We start from the raw sequence: 24,009 nt of genomic DNA, 5'->3' as shown, positions 1-24,009 counted from the left end.
TCAACTTTTCTTAATTTCGTTATTATTAATATGTATTCTTTGATCTTCAACTTTAGTGCATCTAATATTACATAAATCCTTACACATTCTTTTTTTAATCTTAACATTTTGATATATATCTTTTTAACACCCTTACCTATTTAGCATCATATCCAAGCATCATCACTTTGGAACGATGGTGAAGATACCTTACATCACTTTCAAGTAATGGCTTATTTCTATAATAAAATCGATTAAAATTTATATTCATGAGATTTGATATAATCTTAGATTGATCATCAATGACCTAACATAATCCTCCACCACCTTTATCATGCAGGTGGAGGATTATGTATTGAATCGAAATGTCCAACACTAGACCAAATTTCAACACCTTTAAACTATTTTAAACTATAGAACATTATTATCAATGAGTACATACAAGATGATGTTTTATAGATGATACAAACATAAAAGATAAATTATATGATCAAGGAAACTAAGAATGGAACGAAAAAGGACTGAAACTTCTATTATGTACAGAAATTTTCTAGTGCTTCAACTTAAGTTCGTCCATAGTATACATAGGAATAGTTGGAGGTTCACTAAGTGAGGGCTCGTCGAAGTGAACCTGTGCATACTCACTCACCATCCCTCGTCTCTCGGTCCAGAATATTTCCTTCCTCTCCTCTTCAGCCTTGTCCACGTTCTCCCAAGTCTTCATGCCAACATCTTCAGCTGCCTTCACTACCTTCCCAAGTGCACTGGAGATCCACGATGCTCCTGTTGACACAGCGGTTACTCATAATGACCGAGCCCGACCCTCTTATCCAGAGAAGCTACAGTTGCTGAGGCAGTGGATAGGAGTTGGTGCTGCTCGTCGAAGGCTTTGGCTCGCTGTAGTGCGTCCTTACCGAGAGCAAAGCCCTTGGCCAGCATGCTACGGACCACATCCTTTGCCTTCTTCACTGCTGCATTGGTAGGTGACAGATCCGATCCTTGGAAGTTGCAACCATAAACATACGTGTAACAGTTCAAATTTTAACACGAAAGAAGGATCACTTAATCAAACAATTACTGATTTTTTTCGGCATACATTATGTTTTAAGAGAAATTGGCTTTCAACATGAAATCCGATGTTCGTCACATTTTTTGCTTCATAGGTCTGAAATTTAGGGACATGGGTGGACAAATTGTGCTACAATATATCAATATCCTATTCTCAGCTTCAGCTGTTACAGAGAAGCATGATTATGAGAGACTTAGTTTTATCACAAATTTCAATTCACTGAGCTACATATATGCCTAGGAAATTGAGTGCCATAAATGACACTTTTTTTTCTTCTATCAAAAATAAAATACTAGGGACGGGAAAAAAATTATAAAATATTATTTTTTGGGTTGCAGTCATGTTCTCAAGCACACATCATTGTAAACAAAACAGAGAAATGGTAGAACTTACCAGCTTGTGTCGGTAAGCTTCAGGAGGCAACTTGTACTTCTCGACTGGTGTTACATTAACAGAAAGATCAACAATAGTTGCACCCTGTATTTGTATACAACAAACAGTTTACATAATTCCTGGATATGTGATTGAAAAAAACATGGGCAAAAACCATTTTGATTAAGTAAGATATGCACAAGAAAGTAGCAGTTTATGTCTAGAGTCAAGACTCCAACTCACCGTGAGAGGCATTGCAGTTTCAACTCCCTGTGAGTCTCTGAAAGTGACATAAGCAAGTTGAGAATTTTCTGAGTCACTGCCGTAATCACTTCCTTATTCCTAAATATACATATACGTGAGGTACAAATAGAGGATAAAAGAATGACCTTTGCATTTCAACATAATCAATGACTCCAGAGAAGCACAAAAATTCTTGAATATCCCTTTGAGATGCAGACAAGGATATGTTGCTAATTTTCACAGTTTTTACCTGCAAAAAAATTAAGGAGAAGAGCTCAGTTCCACAATAGCCATATACCTTACAATTTAGATGTCTCAAACATTGGTAACCTAATAATTCATCACATCTCAACATAGTGTGATCTGCTTAAGTCCAATTTTATTACAAGATGCAGCTCTAGTATGAGTTACACATTCAACAGCATATGCAATTAATTGACACAGAAACAGAAGTCATTAAAGGCAATGTAAACAAAACTACAAATTACAAGCTACAAGACAGAGAGTAAGGAGGTCCATAGTACACCTTTTGTCAAAAGGCTAGAGTAGTCAGTCTTCTGTTTGATGTTCTACAGATAGTGTAATGGCATTAGTTAGCTCTTGCAGCAACAATTGACATATCTGTCTTGTTGTAGCAAGTACCTCAACTACTGTATTCTATTCTCAGACACCTGATATAAAAGTTTATCAATTACCATAAATTCATTGCAGCTATAAGTATGATAATTATTAGTCACAATTGGAAATTGAATTTGATCTAAAATCACCACGAAGTTCCATAAGCAGTAGCCAAGATATATGACAAACGAATAATCCCCAAAAAGAGTAGCAGAAGCATCTCAAGCCGCATACTCTTTCCATGTGGTGTCTAATTGTGCTCAGTAGAGACATTTGACTGAACTATAACATGTTGACTAGCTCATTGATGAATCACACTGAACAGCCTAATCCCATGCTGCAAGAAATGAACTCCAGCATTCATTCAACAAGATCTTGATCTGCCCATTACAGAAAATATAGACAGTCGACATTAAGCCACCATCCAACAAACTACTGCATCTTTTCCCTTAACATTCTTCATAAATTTTCTCTTACATCAAATATCCCTTAGTGGTGTATCAGAACAGTAACTTCAAAGAGCTCAACATCCCTAATCAAACAATTCTAGACTGTGAAGTCGGGATCCTGTCATGCATTCGCACAACCACATTGCACATCGATCAAATCACTTCGGATCCACGACAAGCAACACCGGATCCGACAATGACTCGATCAGGAAACAAAAATAAGGATAAAGAATCGACGACCGGGAAGAATCGCTAAAGGGAAGGGCGAGAATGTGGCTGGATCAGATACTCACCGACACATTTTCCTGGATCTGGAGATCGAATTCGTCGGCGAAAAAAGAGCAGAGAGCAGAGAGAGAGAGAGATACCAAAATAATTTTGGTGAGGGGATTGGGTCCGGGAAAAGTTTCTGTTGCCCCGAGATTCGTGTACATCGTCTGATTGACGATGGATCTCTGGACACGAATTTTAAAGCACGCGCTCCCTATCGGCGCTTGTTAGAAGTCATCTGGGATCAAAAATTAGTGGTCGATTTGGCTGCACGATTTCCGCAATTACCGGTGGACGAGCTCCAGTTAGACGCCGCCACGTGTTATGGAACTGACCCAATAATACAGGCATTTCTACACATCCATGCTTGCAAATATCATATTTGCCCCTACATTTTCAATTATAATATAACATATACGTCCTGTTAAGATCCTCCACATATATGTTGATCCATTAATGCTCTTTCCAAAATACTCAAGTCAAACACTATCAATCACTCAATCACCGAAAAAGGATATACATAATAATAATAAAGCTAAGTTATTTTGATATTCTTATTATCATATTTGAGTTTCTAAAGATTCCTTATTCAAATCAAAGATATTAACAATATATCTACCTAAAATATATTTTTTATGAAAATTAAAAATATACTTATGTATTGAATAAATATGGTGATTAAGTAAGTATTTAAGGTTTTCTATGGATAATTGATTTATTAAGCCTTATAAAGTCACTCTTAGCTTCTCATATTTTTAATATAATATTAAAGGTTTTAGAAATTAATAAAGAAATATCGATAACCCTTGGATTACTTTAATTTGATTTAGCCCACATGTGGAAGAAGTCTATTGTCATCGATCGGATGGCTCGAATGCTTGAACCCAACTACATGCTCCGCGATCTATTTGTTTAAGTAGCTAACAATAGTGAAATAATCTTTATGAACCATACATCTTGATTTTTATATTTTTGTGGATCTTTCTAATGAGTTTAGTTGTAAAACAAAATTCTAATATATAGATAGAATATTCTCTTGAAAAGCTTTGTTCTCCTATTATTGATTAGGCTATCACGTGTTGAGCTATAATTGAAGTAAATAATTTATCTATCAAAAGTTTATTCTCTTGTCCTTTAGTTTACAAACGATAATCTTCTTTTCATAGTTGAATTAATAATCAAATAATTTATGATTTATTTAAGTAGAATATGTGTTATGAGAATAATGATGTGATCGACACCTCAGGGCCACGCGACTAATACTTGGACACTACATGATTGACATCTTAGTGTTATGAGATCGATACCTTAATCGACACCTCATAATCATGTAATCGATCCGCTATTCGATGTGACATAGTTATACTTCAGATTCGATGTGACATAGTTATACTTGAGATTAAATGCATTTGATATCGTGACACATTATTAAGTATAATAGTCTTGAAAATCTTTTATAAAAGACCGATAAGATACATATCTCATCTCTCTCAAACTTTTAAGATTTATAATATATTCATGTTTAAACTAACTTAAATATAAGGTACACTTTTGATATAGCTATTCAACACATTTTGAGATTAAATTGATACAGATCTAAAACAAAACCTTATATGATTATGAGTCGACATCCTATTTAAACAATCAAAATTTTTTTAATAATTTGTTTTATTGTAAACTTGAACCAAAACTTCATAGGTTAAAGGAATGACTTTTTTTTATTGTGTTTATTACCTTGTAAATGTCACATTTGTTTTAACACGAGGTTGTTAAGTGTCACTAACACAATGCAAGAGGATTTCAACCTAACCTCATATCTTTGAAGATATTGGCATCATGCACGGTTTTATTCTTACAAATAAACAAAGTGATCGTTTTGCTTAGGCAAAGTGATCAAAGGCTAAGACTAGCTCTTAGTGCCAAAGAAAGTGATTGATTTAGATGGCTAGCCTTTAGGTATCTCTCCTCCATGTTTGTGGGAGTATAATGAATTAAAATTTTCTAGTCCCAACTTTCATGTTCTCTAAAATAATAAAAAAGAGGTTTCTTTATCATATTTAATTCTTTTAGGATTCATTTAGTGATGTGAAAAGTTTGATGAGAATAAGAATAGGATTCATCAGTTTTTATTGGATTGCGGTGATTATTCCAAAAAACAAAGTAGTGATCGACGATATTATGATCTTATACATGAGACTAATAATAACCATATAATAGAAAATATTAACATGTGAAGAATAAAAACGCATCACATAATGTAAATACAAAACAATGTTAGTATATTAAACATAGTATAGAATATAAAAATGGAAACGCATATCACATGAATTAGGAAATTATTTGTTCTAATTGGTATTAGGACACTTTGAAATCTCATTATGATGATAAGTTTCTGGAACATTATAGATGATCTATTGGCTTTTTATATTTCTATGTATAAAGCATCAATTGATGATCATGGTTACTAATAATTCAAGTGTTTTTTATTGGATGAATTCTAACCTGAGGTGTGCATATCAAAGCATCATAAGATTTGGAGCAAGAACACCTGATGATGATGATGATGATGATGATGATGATGGAATCTGTCTTGGGAACAAAATCTAGTATCGAGCAACCTTCTATTGGCGTGCAGCTGTTGATCTCAGTCGAGTGGCTCAGAACAGAGCAGAGAACGTATCTGTGTCCCCCGACACAGCGTAGCCACTTAGTTTGCTTTCCTCTCTCTCTCTCTCTCTCTCACTCGCTCTCTCGCTTAGATTGTCGAATCGGATGGTCTTGAATTCGTGAACTTGACGAAAGTGCCCCCGGAAGAGGACAAACTCTGAGGAACCTCATGGTGTCTCCGTCATTTCTTCTGTGCTCCGCGAGGGGCTTTTTCTTGACCCGCTGCCATTCTGTCGCCAGGGGAGCTGAAATGGGATCCCTCTCATCTTGACTCTTGGCTCCAACCGAGGGATACACAACACGGTTGGTTCCTGTAGGCGAGGACGGGAGGAAGAGAGTAAAGGCTTTGTGGTCCAGGTGAGAGATCTGCCCAGTTTTATGCATGATTCGCCTAAAAAGTCGTTTCTTTGGTTGATTTTTTGGTTTTCTGGCGACGGGAGTTTGCGATTGTTCGTCTCTGTGTACCCTTCTTGAAGCTGATTTGTCTCGATTTGACATGGCGCACCGCACGCGTTGTGGAAAACGCTTGGGTCAAGGAATCATAGGGTTGCTTGGAGAAGAAAGTGGGTACTTGGGAATTAGACGTTTGAAATCAGCCAGAAGTTGGATGCTTTGAATTAGACAAAGATATCGGATTTTGCTCTATGATTTATCAGATGAGGATTGAAGGTTTCTTTTGTTCTCTTTACTTTTTTTTTTTTTTCTATGCTGATTGGAGTAGAAGAATTAGGACGGAATTGTTATAATAATTCACAATTAACAGAGTGAAGAACGAGTCCATGGAATTTTTTGCTTTGGCATGATCACCTGGATAATGGTTAGGTCTTTTAAGTGTAGTTCCCCGTGAAAATGAGTTTCGATATGAAAAAGGCCATTTTCATCCAAAAATTTCACATTTTATGTTCATCTGATTCATGTAAAGTGATCGATTCATTTGACTGAAACCAAAATGTCTCTCAAACTAAGCGAAATGCATAGCTCTGGATCCTTCAGGACATGCAATTGTAGAGTATGGTAGTGGCACTTGCTACTTTTGTGGTACTTCGGTGTGATCGAATTGTTTGTTCTTGTTCCTAAGACTTTGTATCTGAAAGACGGTTGGATGCATTTTCTAAACTAAAATGAAAAAGATGGTCATGAAACAGTTATTTTTCTTGCAGAACATAAGCAGGTCTTCTTCCAATCACTGACATAGATTTGCTTCTTTGCTGGGGAAGGATCCAAGCAAGAGAGAGTGAAATCTGTACTTTCTTGCTGACAGAATGTTGGTACCGAAGCAGTATCGTTGCACTCATTCAGCTTCATGCATCTGCATCAAAGGTCACCTGAGCGAGGATGCCATCTATCTTGTCTTCCGACATCTGAATTGGAATCCCAGATTGATTGCTCTGATGTCGTGTGTATGCAAATGGTTTGATGAGATCGCCAAGCGAATCCTGTGGAAAGAGTTCTGTCGATCAAGGGCCCCAAAAATGATGCTCGATCTACAATCCTGTGGAAGTCACAGTGTTGATGGAAGCTGGAAAGCACTCGGGAAGCTTCTCATCTATTGTTCAGGGTTCGGCCATAGGGGTGTCTTCAATATCACCCACATCCCAGGTCATTTTGTTTACAGGACTAGGTTTTCTAGGACTTCTGGAAAGAGCTTTCTCATCCCACAGTGCAGGACGGATGATTTGTATGTTTCGGATCCTTGTGAGCATCTTGATCAAGGAGATGATGGTGATGTTGGATTTTTTCGTGGTGTTTTCAAGTCATTTCCTATTTCAAGCGTCAGAAAGATGCTGATCGATAGGCAAGTCATACTCCATCCCACGGAGGTGTGTCCATATTGCAAGGCAAAATTGTGGAACATGCTGCAGGCAAAGATGATACCCAGGAGTGCTTGCATCAGGTTGGGTGCTTATGATGATAGCATCGAGTGTTATGTTTGTCTCAACGGCCACATGGTTGGAGCATGCACTCTCCTACCACTCTCTGATTCCGAGGAGGCATCTGATCTTGAGCAATGCTGAAAATTTAACCGAGGCTAGTTCTCTTCTTCATGAACTTATCTGTTTGCCCTGCTAAAAAATTTCTGGTGTTGATAATTGAAAATCCACAAATTCATAGGTGTATACATGTAATTATTTTGGATTAAGTTATCAAAATTCCCACTAACTCAATATGGAGAGAGAAACTCAACATTGGATTAGCTTTTAAAAGGGCCATAGATAAGCAGCTTGATACAGATGCAATTCAAGCTACTTGCATGTATTTTGTTGTTTGCTGTATTTTAATTTCAAATTGGATATTTGATGTGTTAAATTTTTCAGGGCATTACATCTGCTAACTCTTTTGGACTTTTATCTACTAGTTTGTCTTTTCTGATCTCTTCTTCCTCTTTTTTTTACAGGATCTTCAAGTTCAAAGACCAAAATTCTGTCTCTTGGTAGTGATTTTTGTTCTACTGGGTTAAAGCTAAAAGAAATGCTGGTTGGATGATCCATGGATTTCCTCTCATTTTATCACGTGCTGAGGAATCAAATCGAACAAGAGTTTTTGTGACTCTTAAGTATATGGCAAAGATGTTCTTGAGCCTCTCTTTCTAAGATTAGTGGAGCTAGGTCACTCTAGCTATCTCTGATATCTGAGCTATATGGCTTTTCCAGGTCAACGCGTGCAAACATCTGCTGCAAGTGTATCCAGTCGTTTCTGTCGAATCGCTGCCCAACTTTGAAGGATACTTACTTTTGAGCATGAAATGCTCTACAAGTTTATGTAGGAATCCAAGAATAGTTTATATCATTAATGTTGTCTCTCGTGCTCAGACAGAGAGGATTGAAAGATAAATTTCTTTGAATTCTGCAGCTAAGTATCACTCACTCTAAACTTCTGCTTTGTTTTGTTTGGTGATATTTCAGTAGCAGCATCAAGATTGAACTGTTCCTCTTGATCAAGTATTCTTTTGTGTTTTTTCTTTCACTGATCATTTCATTTCCTTTAGTCTGTGATATCTCTTTGGTCCAATCACTTTCCCTCTGTGCTTACATGTTGAAGAGTCAGTTGACAAGTAATTATCTATAGTTTACTATAAAGAACATAAATGGAAAAAAAAAAATCAAAATTGGTCATTTGTTCACTTCTCTTCCAACAAATAATATACTTCTGTAAAACAAAGTATTAGTTTTGCACATCAACAAGAAATTATACTGTATGACACTAAAAAGATTGTAATGTAACACATGAAGCCAACAGAGAGAATTATCAATTTGGAAAAGGAAAAAAGCATTAGCAAAACCATGAAGCAGTTTCCTACTCTTCCTTCATGTGTCCATTTTTTCACAAGATTATTGTTTTCTAAATGTTTTTCCCCTTTTCTTTTCCCTTTTTTAATGCAAGAGTAAAGTCTCATCGATTTTCTATAAAATTCCAAAAAAATATTATGGAAAATAAGGAAAACTTTGTGATTAGGCATGTCTAGATATAATGGGAGAGTGAAAAAAAGTCTCATGTTCTTCCGAAAAGGAGGAAAAAAACACCTCTGCATTTCAAGATAAGAAATAGAAAGTTTTATTTTCCTTTTCTCTGAATTCCTAATCTCAATCCAAACACTTCAGAATCACCCAAATTACCCAAAGTGAAGCTGATATGTTTGGACCTAAAGCTAGTCCACTTACAGCCATGAAACAGAACAAGCAAACATGGCCATTCCAGATTGCGGAATTCTCTCATAGCACAGCACTCCAATGGCATGTTCTTTATGTTCAAGGAAAGCAGAACGTTGCATCAGATTCGCTGCGTGCGACATACTGCTGCGGACAAAAGCTTTTTGATCTTTTGATGTGGACAAGACTTTGTTTCGTTGCTTCGAAGCATCACCATATGACCTGTGTTTGTCACCAAATGTTTGGGATGCCAGAAGAACATGTAATCGCACACTAATTGTATCTCTATCTGACCATTGTATCTGCACACGAGAGAGGAGGAAGGTAGGAGAGTGCACATATTGAACTTGAAGCCATGAGGAGGAAGAAAGGAGGAGATCAGAATTAGCCTCATGAAACAAATATAAAGAAGAACTTCTTAAGAGAATATGGTTGTCATGTAAACCTGCAAACTTATTTCACATGCAATGCAAAGACCACCAAATAGATCCATCCATGAATTGGCTGCACCAGTCACATATTTCAATCAGGAGGAAGCTCGAGCAATCTGGCAAACGGATATCCCCTTCAATCTCATCTACTTCTTCTGGTTCCTACCTCTTCGATCTACAGTAGTTTAATCTGAAAGCATTGAGTTGTCACAATGGCTCAAGATGAACAAATTTCCTCTGAAGGTGAGGAAATTGTATACCGATGAAGGTTACTTGAGATCATCAGTGAGAATAATCATACTAAAATCAAGCATTCAGATTTCAGAAAAGAAACAAATTTGTTTACTAACATTTCCATCATCCAATATATTGTGTTTGGCCTCATAAGTTTTAATGAGACACTCCAAGAAACACTGACATGCTCAATACCAAATGGGAAGAATATGAATGCTGAACTGATGCCTTGTCAGTAAACTTGATTATGAAGAGCTGGGCTCTTTTGGCACTTTGATCAGCTACTCCATTGCAATTGCTTCCTCTTCTTCTTTCTTTTCCTGTGATAGAAAATGCTTATGCCTGATTATACAATCTACTTCAGAATGATCTTTTTTCCCAGCTAATCTGCCGCGGCAATCGCAACCTCTAAGGCAAGTATTCCTCATACTGGCTTCTTTTTTCTCTTATTTTTAGGGAAATTTGTACTAATGAAAGGTGTAGAACTCTTCATTGAGGAGCAGATTTGGAAACTACAATTCTAAAAGATAAAGGCAAGTAGGTGTGACTTTGCCATTGAATCAGAAGAAACGAATCAAACAAATCCGCGGTAAGTTATTCGATGAATCTGTACACCCTGCATCTCAATTTGAGATCAGACTTACTAATGGCTCATGTTCTGCACCGCTTTTGACCCACCATGCCTCAATGTTATCGGTGATCAATTTAGGATCCTCATCAACCGAAGCTGGCACATTGAGATCAAGCATATCAGGCATCATAGAAGGGTGCTGTTGGATCACCATGGCCTGTTGACATGAAGAAGACCCTTCATAATTGGAGTTCGGCAGAAAATGAGATCTTTTGTGACCACCCAAAGCTTGGCCAGATGAGAAAACCTTGCAACAAATCGGACAGTTGTATTCCTTGACCTTCTTGGAAGCCTCAGAGCCGGTTCCAGTGCCAGCACGCCGACCGGAATCTTCATCGGTCTGTTTTGTTGCTGTGTATGCATTGCTCTCGATGCTGTTCTTGCAGGTGCTGCTACCATCCGTCCCTGCTTCGATGGAGGCTTTCATTCTCATGTGGCTCGAACGATGACCTCCGAAGGCTTGGTAAGAATGGAATGACTTGTTACAAATAAGACATTTGTATCGATTTTTCTGCTTCGGGGGCTTGTGGAAATCAATGTCTACAGGTTTTGTGCTTGATTTGGCATCATAAGCATCGAGTCGATCTGCATTGCAGTTCAAGCTCTTCTTCTTGAAACAAGTCGTCGATGCTTCATCGAAGTCATCACTGTCATAGGACTTTGGCATCTTGAGATCATCATCTTCAGCAAATCCGGCATCGGATGCATCGGATTCCAACTTCTTTAGCTCACTCCTCTCGTACACATTTCTTGAAGTAATCAGTTCTTCTTCCTGTCCATCCATGCCTTGGCACGCTGAATCGACAACCAGGTTCCTTTCGAAGGAGTCTTCGGCGGAGCTGACACTGCAGAAGGAGCCGACGCCCTTCGACAGCATCACAAGGCTCAGTGCTACGTCCTCCTGCTCTTTGTCGAACTCGTGTGGCGAAGAACTCCAACATGGGATCGACGTCACTCTTCTCGATCTCCTCCTCTTCCGGAGCACCGTCACCTCACCATAGGATTGGGTCTCGGAGAAGCCATCCCTCTCGTCTACTCCCTGATCTTGCTGCTCCATATCTTCCACCTCCTCCTGCGCTGCTCTGCTGTGAGAACCATCACAATGGCCCTTCCCACACTTGTTGCAGCCGTTATCAAGCGTCTCGCCGCCTCTCTCGGAGATCCTCCAAGTCCTCTTGGGATTCTCCCTTAGACCGTAACCGGTTCCAGCTGCAATTAAGCCTTTCCTGCTCTGTGGCTTCTCGCCCACCTCTTGAAGGGGGGAAATCAAGGACATGTGGGATCGCATATGCCCACCCAATGACCTTCCACAGGGGAAGCTCCTCCCACAGACCTTGCAAATGTGCGACTTCACTTCCTGCTGATCTGTTCCCATTGCCGAGAAGATAAAGCAGAAGAATGACCCAAGCCAATCGAGGAGCTCAAAGTGGATGCAGGAGCTGAACCAGATTCCCCCAGTTCTTGCCTTGTCGGATCAATCTTAGATCCCACGAACACAAAGATCTGTTCTTTGATCTCCAACCGAGCTCTTCTATGGATCATCAGCTCTGTCTCCTAGATCCTTTAGGACAAAAAGATATCAAATCTATCAGTCATGGGAAGGTTCCTCACCAAATTCAAGTCTTCATCGGATTACTCTCAGAAGACTAAATCTACAAAGCATCAAATGCTTGGGCAACTAATGAGGAGAAAAAGTGAAGCTCTTTCCGATTCTAGAGCAGGAACAGGATTGGGACACTTGAACACTGACTCAATCACGTCTGCTGCCGTTTACTACAAAGAAAAACCAGAAATACAACAAGAATCTAATAGAGAAATAGCAAGAGCAGAAAAGAAATCACACCATTTCCAGTTCTTTTGGAAGCGACAAGATTTCGGCCTTCCATCTGCAAGTATCTTTGATGATGGTCACTAAATTTCCCTCTAAAAGACCAAGGAAAACCAAGAAAAAAATCGAACCTTTGGGAGGTTCACTTCATGTTCCGATCGCTCTCTCGTCCTCCTCTTGATCTTTTCGGGCGACAAGTTGAGCGAAGAGGAGAGAGATCGCCATGCATGGAAGCAAAGTTGGAAACAGAGAGATAAAAAGGGGGGAGAACGAGAGAGAGGGACAGCACGTGTACTCGATCTCAGGATCCTGCGCGCCCGATCGGACGGATCAGGATTCGCCGCGTAGGATGATTGATCACTCTAAGGTGGTGGGATCCACTGCCATCACTAGCTTCCATGAAACAAATCCGTCCCCTGTTTTTGATGCAAGAGCTGAGGGGGATCGGCTGTTGTGTACAGTTCTTATAATGGCGTACGTGGCAGCCGGAGGGCCCTTCGTGGGTGTGTCGCGAGGGTCGGATGAAAGGAGAAGGCCGCGAGCCATGAAGTCAAACCATGTTCACGAGCATCACGGAGAGGGTATAGGATCCGTTTAAATGGATTTGAGCTCACACAGTCCATGGAGAGAATGTTTTACCAAGACAAAAGGGGAAGGCAGCTAATTATAGCGATAAGGATTTGCATGAAACATTGGATCGTTGGCATGTCCAGTGGATTGTTCTTTTGTCACTGGCGACACAAAGTTGCTTACGAGCCTAAACGTTTTTATGGAAGCACGTCTATTAAATTGATTTGATTTTAGCAACCCAGTTGCAAGATCTCCTTACATGATTAGTTATCGACATATATATTTATGTATGTTATCATTAACTTCGATTAAAATATTTTGTGCTAATGGTTCCGATTCAATAAGTAAATGGATCAGCACTTGAATCAGGTTTTAGAAGTCAGTAATACTGGTAATGGTGTATTTTGTGGTTTGATCCAAAATAAAAGGAGAAGACAGAAGGTACAGACAGTCTGGAGGGAAGACACAGTGATGCAGATGTCAAATATATAGATTCAAGAAATTTGGACATGTATATGTGTTCCTCACTGCCTTGTATGATCAGCTTATCTTTTGTAAGAACCTGTCTGTATTCAACCTTCCAAAACAAACAAAAGAAAAGAAACGAAAAAAGAAGAAGCAGAACTCTCTTTTTCTTCTAAATTTTTTTTCTTCTTATATTGGCTTTTCTCTCTTGATTTAATCTTGTTATTTCCTACTTTTCTTTTGCTCATACGTTCGGTAAATTGTGATGATATACCCTCATAAGTTGTTGTAGTCTCTTATCAAAAGGGACACAGTATTGAGCTGCACTCATTCTTCTGGCCATTTAACAGTTCCAAATCTCTTATCATGGCAGGTTTAAGAGTTTGCTATTTATTTGAATATTGGTAGGAAGACCAGATTGCTCTTTGGGGGCATGAGAGATCATAGTTTGGTTCAAGTCTGGGAAATAGAGGAAGACAATATAAGGCATATAGCAACCAAAATCTATTAGTATACAGCATGCCTACTTCAATGTACATATAAAGTATCTTAGTGAACTGTCATTCGTAAGAATGCTAATATGCTAACTGCTAGCTAGATAATTAAACACATACTTAACGACTTTGATTGAATGCCTCATGGAAGGTCGTAAAAAAAATTAAGTCAGTCAGAGTATAGGAGGTTGTCTGAGAAATACAATAATAATAATAATAATAATAATAATAATATCAAGTATACGAAGTTCTCTCGGGAAGGGTTGATGATGATGATGATGATGATGAGATGACGATAATAATAATAATATGGATTACTCAAACTCTGATCATCCGCCTTGCAAAGGAACAACTTACAATTGGTAAACAAGAATTTTCATCTGGATGAAATAAGTAGAATTCTTACACAACTGGTGACTGGTACTTTCCTTTCCAAACTGGGAAGAGCTTTACTTGAGAGTCGAGTTCCTCCGAGGCCCAAGAAAGCATGATAGCACAGGACAGAGCTTAGTGACTAATGCACAGAAGGTGGGCTTTCCACGTCACATATGTTGTTCCAGCGCCATTTATTTGTCTTCTGTCTAGAACTAGGTGCAAGAACTGCGAAGGAAAAAAAAAATATGAGCAAAAGATAAAGCAAAACCAATGGACAACTCAAATCAAAATAAGATTTTTTGTCAACTCTCTCTCTCACTCTCTCTCATTAATTTATTTTACCAGAGGGATCATGATGGACAAGGGATTAGGTCAGATGACTTCTCAATGTCAATGCTATAGAACTAAACTTGCTTTAATTCACAAAGAATAGCACTCGAAACTCATTCTGTCATCTTGAGGAGCAGGCTGAGTACAGAAGGCAAGGAAGAAATAATACACAAGCAAAAATATCTGCAGTTAGCGGCGTTTAAACGGAAAATTTCAAATTATGAACATATAAGAAAGTCAAATGGATTCAACTGCAGTAATCTGAATATGCTGCAATCCAAGCACAAATTATTGCATTTACCCCACAACAAACTTGAAATAACTCAAGGTTCATCTATCATAAGTGTATAGTACATAAAGAGTTCTCTAAAGTAAACTCAATCATAGACAACAGATAATCCAACAGTTGTTTCTGTTGAGTGCAATTAATGAGTCTCAGATTCGGTTCAACTCCATATATGAGCATTTTGTACGTTGTTTAATGTAACAAAAAAATAGTTCTTAAAAAGAAAAAAAATAATGTCACATGACATTTTTGGTGCATGTGGATGAAAATATTACATGTGATTTCTTCATAGCAGTAGTCTATCGTTAAGAATATTACAATTTCATTATAATAATTAAATTTTAAAGAATGGTAATCAAACAACTATCCATTATTTTTTGATAAAGTGGTTTACCTGATAAACAATCAGTACATAAACACGTATATAGCTACATACTACAGAGAATTTCTATGGGATGAAAGAAAATCTACAAATATTTAAAGCTATTTGATCAGTCAGAAATCGCTTGGCAAGAAGTTGAGAGATTCATAAGTTTATTTGGGCGGATCATTGCCAACTATAAAATTTTCATAGACTAAATATAAAAGAACTTCATAAAACAGGCAACTAAGACGAGATTTATACATACCATTACCATAAAATAATTATCGTAAATCAAGACCCTCATCCAGTCCAGCGGAGTTCATCATAACATTTGAATCAATTTGCTTGTCATACTTCTTCTTTCTCCGTGCTTCAAATTCTTCGAATCCTTTCATCTACATCACAATCAGAAAATTTATAAAGAAATTCAATATCATAAATGCACCAATTAACATAGGCTATGGGTGCTAACTTGCTGGAACTGATCCATTGATATTGGATTGTCATGAAGAGAAACATTCTGTAGAGCTTTGCAGTCTTTTAGAAGATTCTGAGGAAGCTGCCAAAACTACCCTAAATCAGTATATTAAGACTGATATATACATGCAGAAACATGCATGTGCCCAAGCATATGCAGATATGTAAATGGAAGCATTGTCCAATGGAGGAAAAAGCAAAAACTATATGAAAAAAAAATAATAGATTGTCGAAAAGAATGTTTCTAGAAGTTCCAATACAATGCCAAACATGCCATACACTGAAATCTCATAATTATGCCATAATATCTTATACCTGCCTTATGGTGTTGCTGTTTAAAGAAAGGAACTTCAAATGAAGAAGATTGCAGACTGAAGGAGGTAATTCTTCAATGAAGTTGCCTGCAAGCAATTCACAGAACATATTCTGTAAAGCATGAAATGTAATGGAGGTTAAAGTCACCTGAAAACATTTTGATATGGTTGCCTCCTTTACTAATAGAAGATTAGAACTGAAGAAAAAGCACACATTTTACTAGTCTATCCTAAGTACTCCAAATAAAAAATCCTGGTGAAGTTGAACCAGGTTTATAAGTGATGACAGGTTATATCGGTTTGGAAAGTTAACCAACTAATTTGTAACTTAAGCAGATAGAACCTGCAGAATCGTTACATTATAAAAGAGATCAACGTTATAAAACAAACACTTTCCAACAATGCATTGGCCAGTTATCAGAACTTGACTGAACTGAACATTGATCCAGACAAGTTTCAGTTCACTAGTTCATTAATTGAACCAATGGGTCAATTGGTTGGATTGTTGGTCTAGTATATTTTAAAATAAAATATAATTATGTATTATGTAAAAAAAAAACATAACAATAATATTGTAGAAATATCTTCTTATAATAGAAATATATAAGAGGATAAAAGTAAAATAGCAGCAGACACAATGAGAAGATGTGAAAGTAATGGATATAAATAGTATTTTTCTTCTCAATAAAAATGACTCAAATGCCCATAGGAAAAATTCAGATACCTCTTTCATAACAAATAAAGAGTTGAGGACATTTCAGTCTTTTAAGGCTCAAATGGTCTTAATTAGTGAACTGAAGTGGATGAGAATCTGTTTCCTGGTTTTTCTAGTCCAACCAACCAATCTGATCCAAGTTTTATCACTATGCAAGAAACCACTCGATCAAAAAGCTTTGTGCTGATACGGCAATATGATATAGATGTATATTATAGACATGCTACTCAAATCCATGTAGTATTGATGGTTGAAGATGGAGCAAATATGATTCGGATCCTGTTTCAAAGATTTTGCCAACCAAGCATTCTTCAATTATTACAATGGGATGCCTCAGCTCTAGTATGTGCTTCAGATAAAAGTATCCTATAGTCCAGAACTATGAGTATTCCGTACATCCAACCAGGAATATTGAACCTTATTTTTTCAGTTTCACAATGATTTCAAGATGAAGGATTTTCAAATGATAAATAATTAAGATAATATAGTCATTTGTCAAAAAAAGGAAAAAATGTAACATCTTTTGTGGCTTGCGAATTTTGTTGTTTGCAGCAACAAAAGTTCTTCCTTCAAAAAAGGCCAAATAGCAGTTAATGTAAATTTCTCATAAAAAAAAACAGTTTATACAACCATGTTTTAGAATGTTTTATAAACAATACTAGGATAATCAGATAGATATCATCACTCACGTATCTGAGGAAGTTCATATAGCAGGTAAATATTGAACTCCTATTGCAGACTAATCTCCTTCAGTCTTCGAAAGGCCCAACGATGGGGCAAGTGCATCGGAATCCAAATAAATCAATAAGCAGCAAAATATGTAGACTAAATTATAACAAAAATGACAAATTACATCTTCAATTTCATGAGCAAAAACCTGCATGATTAATCTATCCAATGAAAAAATAAAATACATAAATTTGATAAAAATGAGCAAATCAATAACAGTAAGTAATGAAAACTACCATTTGCCTGCAATTCTTCGAGGGCAACACAGCCTCCAATTGATTCTGGAAGGGACTTCAATTTGTTATCCGAGACATTTAGCAACAATAGCTGGAATCATCTGCAACATGTAAGTAAGTGCACCCACACCTAACATACTAAATAATTTCTGCCAATAAATGGTTCAAAGATGCACTCGAACACAGTGGCTTGATGGATATCTGAAATGAATAAAGCACTAAAGACACATCAATTTATAGAAACTTAGATGCTCGAACATTAGACAACACAAATCTTCACGATCATAGCACCTAAAATAGTTGCTCTAACCATGGCTGTAGAACTACTGTGTTAAATTTTGAAACAGAATTGTATGCTTGCTAACATCAACAAGGAGTTGACCCACTACAATCTTATCCTGAGGTTAAATGTGACCAAAGTAAAGATGTGGTGTGCCTATTTCTAGTCATGGAAACAAGAGGAGGTGGCAGAAAATGAACAATGTTAGTTTGAGGCTAAGACTTTGCCTGAGCTACTTGTTATACACCATAAACATCTAATCAGTGAAAAACCTTCAAAAAGATAGAATTCAAACAAGTTAGTGTAAGGACCTGATTTCATGTATCACTCCTCGCTACAGATGAATAGAACACTAGTTCTATTTACACTAATTTATTTGATATTGCATTAATGTTCAATTTTTTTTAGACAGATTTAGGTGCATCTTCTGCATAAGTACAAGTTGTGTTTCAATTGATGATGTGCTAACTATGGAAAAGCTCAATTACAAGAAATGCATCCTTTTCTATAGACTCTTACCAACTCCAAAAAGGTTATGCTTAATCCTGGATGGATAATTAAAAAGGGATAAAATTTCCATGCACAGTGATGTTTGCAAAAATAGAACCCACTAACAAGGTAAGATAAAAGGAAGAAGCAATAAAAAATAAAAGCCACCACTTGTAAGTGAAAGAAAATTATATTTATCAGATACATTTAAGTAGTTTTACAAGCACAGTAACCAATACAAGCAATAATGGAAACAAATTTCCTACTAGAACTAGATGGAAGCAAACCCAAGACTCTATTTCCTTAGTTTTACATAACTGCCAACTCCAATCTATATTTATTTGATTACAACTAGAAATTTATCATTCCTGAGATTGATGCCAACATAAATCATTTGAGAAAAAAGAGAAATAATATAAAAAATAATTTGTCCATGTTTTTGTTACCATAGTAAAGATTCAGGATACTGGCTTCCTTTGGATATAACAAGCCATCAAGCAATTGATAGACCTCACAACTGTAATTCTTTAGTTCATAACATGCCAATGCAGTGATCCCTATGGAATAATCTTCAATCAAGTTTCTTATTACACTAAAGGCAGAGGAACAGGAGTAACATATAGCCAAAAGATCTAGGATTAAAAAGATACTGCCAAGAAAACAAATAAAAAATAATTGGTCAGTATAGTTTTATGTACAATTGTGTGCTTTCTTCTTATAAATCTTGTACGTGCAGTTCAGTACCATCTTATCTTACTGTTCACATCTTGGAAGAAATACTTATAGCCAAGGTTTTCAATTTCGAATAATACCGTCCGGTATGGGCGGTACGTACCGGTCCATCAGTAGACCGGTACACGAACCGCTCGTTACCGGGTGGTATATATATATATGTGTGTGTGTGTGTGTCTGTGTGTGTGTGTGTGTGTGTGTGTATATGTGTATATGTGTATATATGTGTGTATATATATATGTATATATATATATATGTGTGTGTATATATATATATAAAAGGCGACGTCGCCTTTCCCTTCTCCCACACGGGGCAACGTCGCCTTTTATAAAAATATTTATATATAAAAAATCTTATATATATATATATATATATATATATATATATATATATATATATATATATATATATATATATATATATATATATATATATATATATATATATATTATTTATATTTATATATATTTATAGATAAATATTTATATATATATATATATATATAATTTTTTTTACTTATATATATATATATAGGTGACGTCGCCTCGTTTTTCTACGACATCGCCCCGCCTGGGGAGAAGAGAGAGGCAACATCGCCGAATTTTTATTTTATTATATATATACATATATATATATATATACATATACATATATATATACCGAATGGTATACCGTTCGGTATACTGTACTGTACCGTACCATACGGAGCGAATGTCGAAACTCCGATACGATATGGTATTTCAATCCTTGCTTATAGGTAATATATTGAATTAGCTTAATTGAGAAAACTTACATTACACAAATCCCCGATATTTTTAGGCAGGCAAGTTAATGAATTCCCTGTGATAGATAACTTCTCAAGCCTGTAAAGAGATCCCACTGCATACCAAAAAGAAGGTCATTAGTACAAAAAAGAAGGAAAAAAGGTTGACAATGAGAAACAAATATGAGTACAACCACAAACATTTTTGAAACAAGACTGGCTCAAACTAGCTGATAGCAAGGAATATTTTGATTTTAAAATCATAAAATAACTTACCATATAGGCTATATCCTAAAATTGCATAGAATATTAAGTCACTAGACGAATTTCGTCATTTACATTTAGATCATGTTATAACTCTAAAAGAGATAATTACATTCATCAGGCAAGTTAGTAACCCGATTGCCATCGAGTATGAGGACCTTCAAAGACTGAAGAACCCCAATTGTAGTTGGAAGGCTTTCGATCAGATTACCAGCCAAAACCTGAAAAAACACAAGTATTTAAAGGCCAAGGGAAGGTTTTTTTGCAGGTGAACACCATTCAATGTTTTAAAACAGGATAAGAACTGGAAGTTGGAAACTTTACTGCCTCAAAATTATCACATGAATGCACAAAATAAATGAGAACCAGAACTTCAAGATCTCACCAATCGCTGCATGTTAACCAATCTACTGATTTCTGGTGTCACCTCATCTGCAAAAGAAAGACTATGAGACAACTAAATTTTGGATGTTACATCAGCACTAGATTTTCCAACTTGGTAGCTTGGTTTAGTAAAATTTAACAACCATGACAAACCAACTCAACCATAAAGAAACAACATTCACAACATTCCCTACACAGCAATGATTAAGGATGTCTAGCAATGAAGCAATGGTTAATTATTTCTATTTACAATAAGCTAGACCACAATATAATAATTTATGCCTTGGTGCACAATTTTGCTACTCTAAAAGGAACTACATATTTAAATATTCAGACAAACAAAATTGATATTTTTCTTTGGAGAGAGTAACAAAGTTGATTTTTCTTAAAGCATAACCAAGTTGCTAAATCCTTCACAGTTTAAGTTTAATTAAGTGTGGTGCAATTATTTTCAGGTCTAGCATATCAAGTAGATCACAATTTGGTGAATCTACAAATGTCCATGTACCAAAGAGCTAATAGTACATTTTACTAGCTTGGAGAGGAACATTCTAAAAGCAAGAATAGTAGGAATAAACGAAATCTTAAATTTGTGATTTGGTCAATGTTTCAACAAGATGTGAGACTAAAAAGGCCAAACGAAACAGGAAATGTGTTTGACCTAGTTTTAGTTGAAGATAAAAGTAGCATAAAATAGAATAAATAAAGAAGTTACAAGATAGATAAAAAGATTGAGATATACTCCAGACACTTGACATAAAGAAACTTCTCATCCAAAGCACCAAACAATACTACTTTGGTAAGCATGCAGTAGTTTTAGAAAACCAATATTACAAGTTGAATATGATCTGATCCCAAAATCAAATCAGTCCACAATATGTACTTACGAAGCCTTATGATGGTCATTCCACATGTGCTAGCATGGACATGCACACTATTTTTTTTGACACAAATATACTGTACATTTCACTTAATTGAAACTTGACATGCATTCAGGACTTCTAGAAACAATGTCGTAAAATTTCCATCTAATGTGATTTCAATCAATTGTCATACATAAATCAGACAGCAAGTGCCTGAACTATGCATCATGAAATTATCAAAATTATGTGAATCTCTTGCAAAATGAATAAACAAGAAAATGAGGTTAAAAGATGCAAACATGATGCTAAGATATTAATATGTATGGTTTTATAAGAATAAAAGTATTCATGATAGATCAATACAATTTCAATAAATTCATTGAAGCAATTACAATTTAAAAACCCTGACTTACTTATTTTGTTGTTCGTTAAATCAAGTGTACGAACAAAACTATCCACCACAAGGACCTCACTTGGTAATGCCTGTAGAAGAAAGATAACTCAGTTTCTATCAGTATGGAACAACTAATTAGAAAGAAAGAAACAATACAAAAGTTATTAGGTGCAAAAGTACATGTAGTAAGATTCCTATCTCCTACATATGGCTTTCTTCATATAATCTTTCAAGTATGTATCCGTGTAAGTTTTAGGTAAATAAAGGACATCCGAGAAATACTTTTCCTCTCAAAGTCAACCTTGTTCCAGGAAAACATAATCGACATGAGAGCATCGAGCATTCCCAATTACATTAAGAAAAAAATCCGAAATCTCACCTATATTAGCACAAAACAAGCTGGCGAAAATTTCTGCAAAGCATTGACTTTGCATACGAAAAGAGAGAAATCGGAAGAATCTTCAAAGCATCCTAAGAAACAACTCGATTAAAGGCAATAAACCAAGCATCTAGTTCAAAATTAAAGATTAGGAAGGAAATATACTCTCAGTTTGGAGTCTCTCAGGGCAACGATGCCGGTCGATCTCCATCGAACGATCCGATTAGCGCTGGAATCGCCACCACTAATGCTATTACAGCACCCCATCAACGGATCCTTAATTCACTCGAATTCACGCCCAACAAAATGGAGTTCGTCAATTCGTAGACGAACAAGAACAAAGAAGAGATCCCCCCCTCCGCCGCTCGCAGTCTACGGTAGAGGGCAAAGAAGTATTCCCGTATCCGGCGACTTAAGGATCGAGGTTGTTAGCTAAATTTAGCCGTCATTTTCTTTAATCCCATCAGCAATTGGAAGCCTTTTTCGGATTCATCCCTCCGAAGCTTGGCTGGAAACAATCTTTCGAAAAGGTCCCCGTCGAGGGCCTTAACAGTAATTATCAATCTTATTGGGGGCTGGCGCTCATTGCAAGGCTTCCAGCTTTGCAGGAATAAAACTAATTTGTAATTTTGCATTTTACGGGGGTTTTGATGAAATTATATTTTACAATTAGAGACATTTTTTTGTCTTCAATTGAGTCCGAGTCGGCCCTCAACTCGGGCCCGAACTGACCGAACCCAACCTGAGCTATTGACGTTATGATAGATGAAAGATTGAGGGATAATGTTGGAGACTTCCACGATATAAAATATAAGTATTCGATTTTATCTCTATAATTAAAAAAATTAATATAGTGATTTAAATTTTAATAATCTAACAGTAGTTTTGTTTTTAACGATGATAAGTGGCCAATGTTAAAAATAATGATAATAAATTAATGAGCATAAAATAATCTAGATCATAGTATCAATCGATCTGATTCAATTATCTGTTTATAATATTTGTTTGATATTATTTTTTATCATTTATATATTATTTTTAATTAGTTTTAATATTTTAGATTCTTAATATATATTTTAAAATTATTTAATATATTTAAAAAAATTATTTAATCATGCAGTTCAGCAGTTCATCCAATTTCTCGAATCATTGATAGAAGATTCTCTTCGATTCATGATTTGTTCAGGCTTACAAGCAAACAACATTAGATATGGGATTAACATTGCATATATTTGACCCCTCGTGATCTGAAGTCTGATGCTTGTTCAGGTCTTTGCATCACCAAGTTTATGGTCACACTGCTTGACTGTGCATGCTGAAAGATGAATTGGATCCTCTGAAGGCTTTGTTCTCGACACTCTGTCATCTCACTGTTTGGTCGAAGAAGGATCATAAAGCAATTAACTATGGGCAGAAACTTCTGGTTGAATGAAACAAAATAATCACTTCACAAGCAACCTCACGGTGAAAGGAAACAGAAAAGTGCAACAATGAATGAACTTAATTTACATACACACTGATGCATAAAGGCATTCCAGGTCATAGAACTCAAAGCCATAAGAAGATCAAGTTAGAAATTGGAAGAAAACCAGAACATTTAAGTTACAGAAACCCGAAAAAGAAACTACCAATGATTCTTCTTCTTTCAGGATTGAACACATCAAGTA

At 36.3% G+C, this 24,009-nt stretch overlaps 4 protein-coding genes across 8 annotated transcripts; 1 reads left to right on the top strand and 3 right to left on the bottom strand.

The window, feature by feature from the left end:
- Positions 1–410: 410 nt before the first annotated feature.
- LOC108952547 (binding partner of ACD11 1-like) lies at positions 411–3,164 on the bottom strand. The gene is made up of 5 exons (XM_065180456.1): positions 3,024–3,164; positions 1,810–1,913; positions 1,664–1,700; positions 1,442–1,525; positions 411–977 (listed from the first exon to the last, which is right to left on the bottom strand). The coding sequence occupies exons 1-5, from the start codon at positions 3,162–3,164 to the stop codon at positions 945–947; spliced, it is 399 nt and encodes a 132-aa protein (XP_065036528.1). The 3' UTR covers positions 411–944.
- A 2,578-nt stretch (positions 3,165–5,742) lies between these two features.
- Positions 5,743–8,606, top strand: LOC135641605 (EID1-like F-box protein 2). 3 transcript variants are annotated; one of them, XM_065157123.1, is made up of 3 exons: positions 5,743–6,024; positions 6,885–7,695; positions 8,063–8,606. In XM_065157123.1, the coding sequence occupies exon 2, from the start codon at positions 6,930–6,932 to the stop codon at positions 7,680–7,682; it is 753 nt and encodes a 250-aa protein (XP_065013195.1). In that variant the 5' UTR covers positions 5,743–6,024; positions 6,885–6,929; the 3' UTR covers positions 7,683–7,695; positions 8,063–8,606. The 3 variants fall into 3 exon arrangements, with proteins under 3 accessions (XP_065013195.1, XP_065013184.1, XP_065013191.1); XM_065157112.1 differs by having other exon boundaries at positions 5,746–6,024; positions 6,828–7,695; XM_065157119.1 differs by lacking the exon at positions 5,743–6,024 and adding an exon at positions 6,048–6,336 and having other exon boundaries at positions 6,828–7,695.
- A 692-nt stretch (positions 8,607–9,298) lies between these two features.
- Positions 9,299–12,660, bottom strand: LOC103980486 (zinc finger protein ZAT4-like). Of its 2 annotated transcripts, XM_009396925.3 has the most exons (3): positions 12,570–12,658; positions 12,454–12,496; positions 9,299–12,171 (listed from the first exon to the last, which is right to left on the bottom strand). In XM_009396925.3, exon 3 carries the CDS (start codon positions 11,983–11,985, stop codon positions 10,603–10,605), a length of 1,383 nt encoding a protein of 460 aa, XP_009395200.2. In that variant the 5' UTR covers positions 11,986–12,171; positions 12,454–12,496; positions 12,570–12,658; the 3' UTR covers positions 9,299–10,602. The 2 variants fall into 2 exon arrangements, with proteins under 2 accessions (XP_009395200.2, XP_018680673.2); XM_018825128.2 differs by having other exon boundaries at positions 9,299–12,496; positions 12,570–12,660.
- A 1,597-nt stretch (positions 12,661–14,257) lies between these two features.
- On the bottom strand, positions 14,258–22,770 carry LOC135641594 (plant intracellular Ras-group-related LRR protein 7-like). Of its 2 annotated transcripts, none has more exons than XM_065157094.1 (10): positions 22,508–22,770; positions 21,983–22,052; positions 20,708–20,754; positions 20,435–20,543; positions 20,089–20,174; positions 17,794–17,884; positions 16,115–16,200; positions 15,795–15,881; positions 15,588–15,717; positions 14,258–14,567 (listed from the first exon to the last, which is right to left on the bottom strand). In XM_065157094.1, exons 1-9 carry the CDS (start codon positions 22,607–22,609, stop codon positions 15,604–15,606), a joined length of 792 nt encoding a protein of 263 aa, XP_065013166.1. In that variant the 5' UTR covers positions 22,610–22,770; the 3' UTR covers positions 14,258–14,567; positions 15,588–15,603. The 2 variants fall into 2 exon arrangements, with proteins under 2 accessions (XP_065013166.1, XP_065013172.1); XM_065157100.1 differs by having other exon boundaries at positions 15,594–15,717.
- Positions 22,771–24,009: the final 1,239 nt, after the last annotated feature.

This window comes from Musa acuminata, chromosome BXJ1-4 (genome assembly GCF_036884655.1).
Source record: "Musa acuminata AAA Group cultivar baxijiao chromosome BXJ1-4, Cavendish_Baxijiao_AAA, whole genome shotgun sequence".
Classification (NCBI taxonomy): Eukaryota; Viridiplantae; Streptophyta; class Magnoliopsida; order Zingiberales; family Musaceae; genus Musa; species Musa acuminata.
The sequence above is the reverse complement of the archived record's forward strand: the minus strand, read 5'-3'. Positions and strand labels throughout refer to the sequence as shown.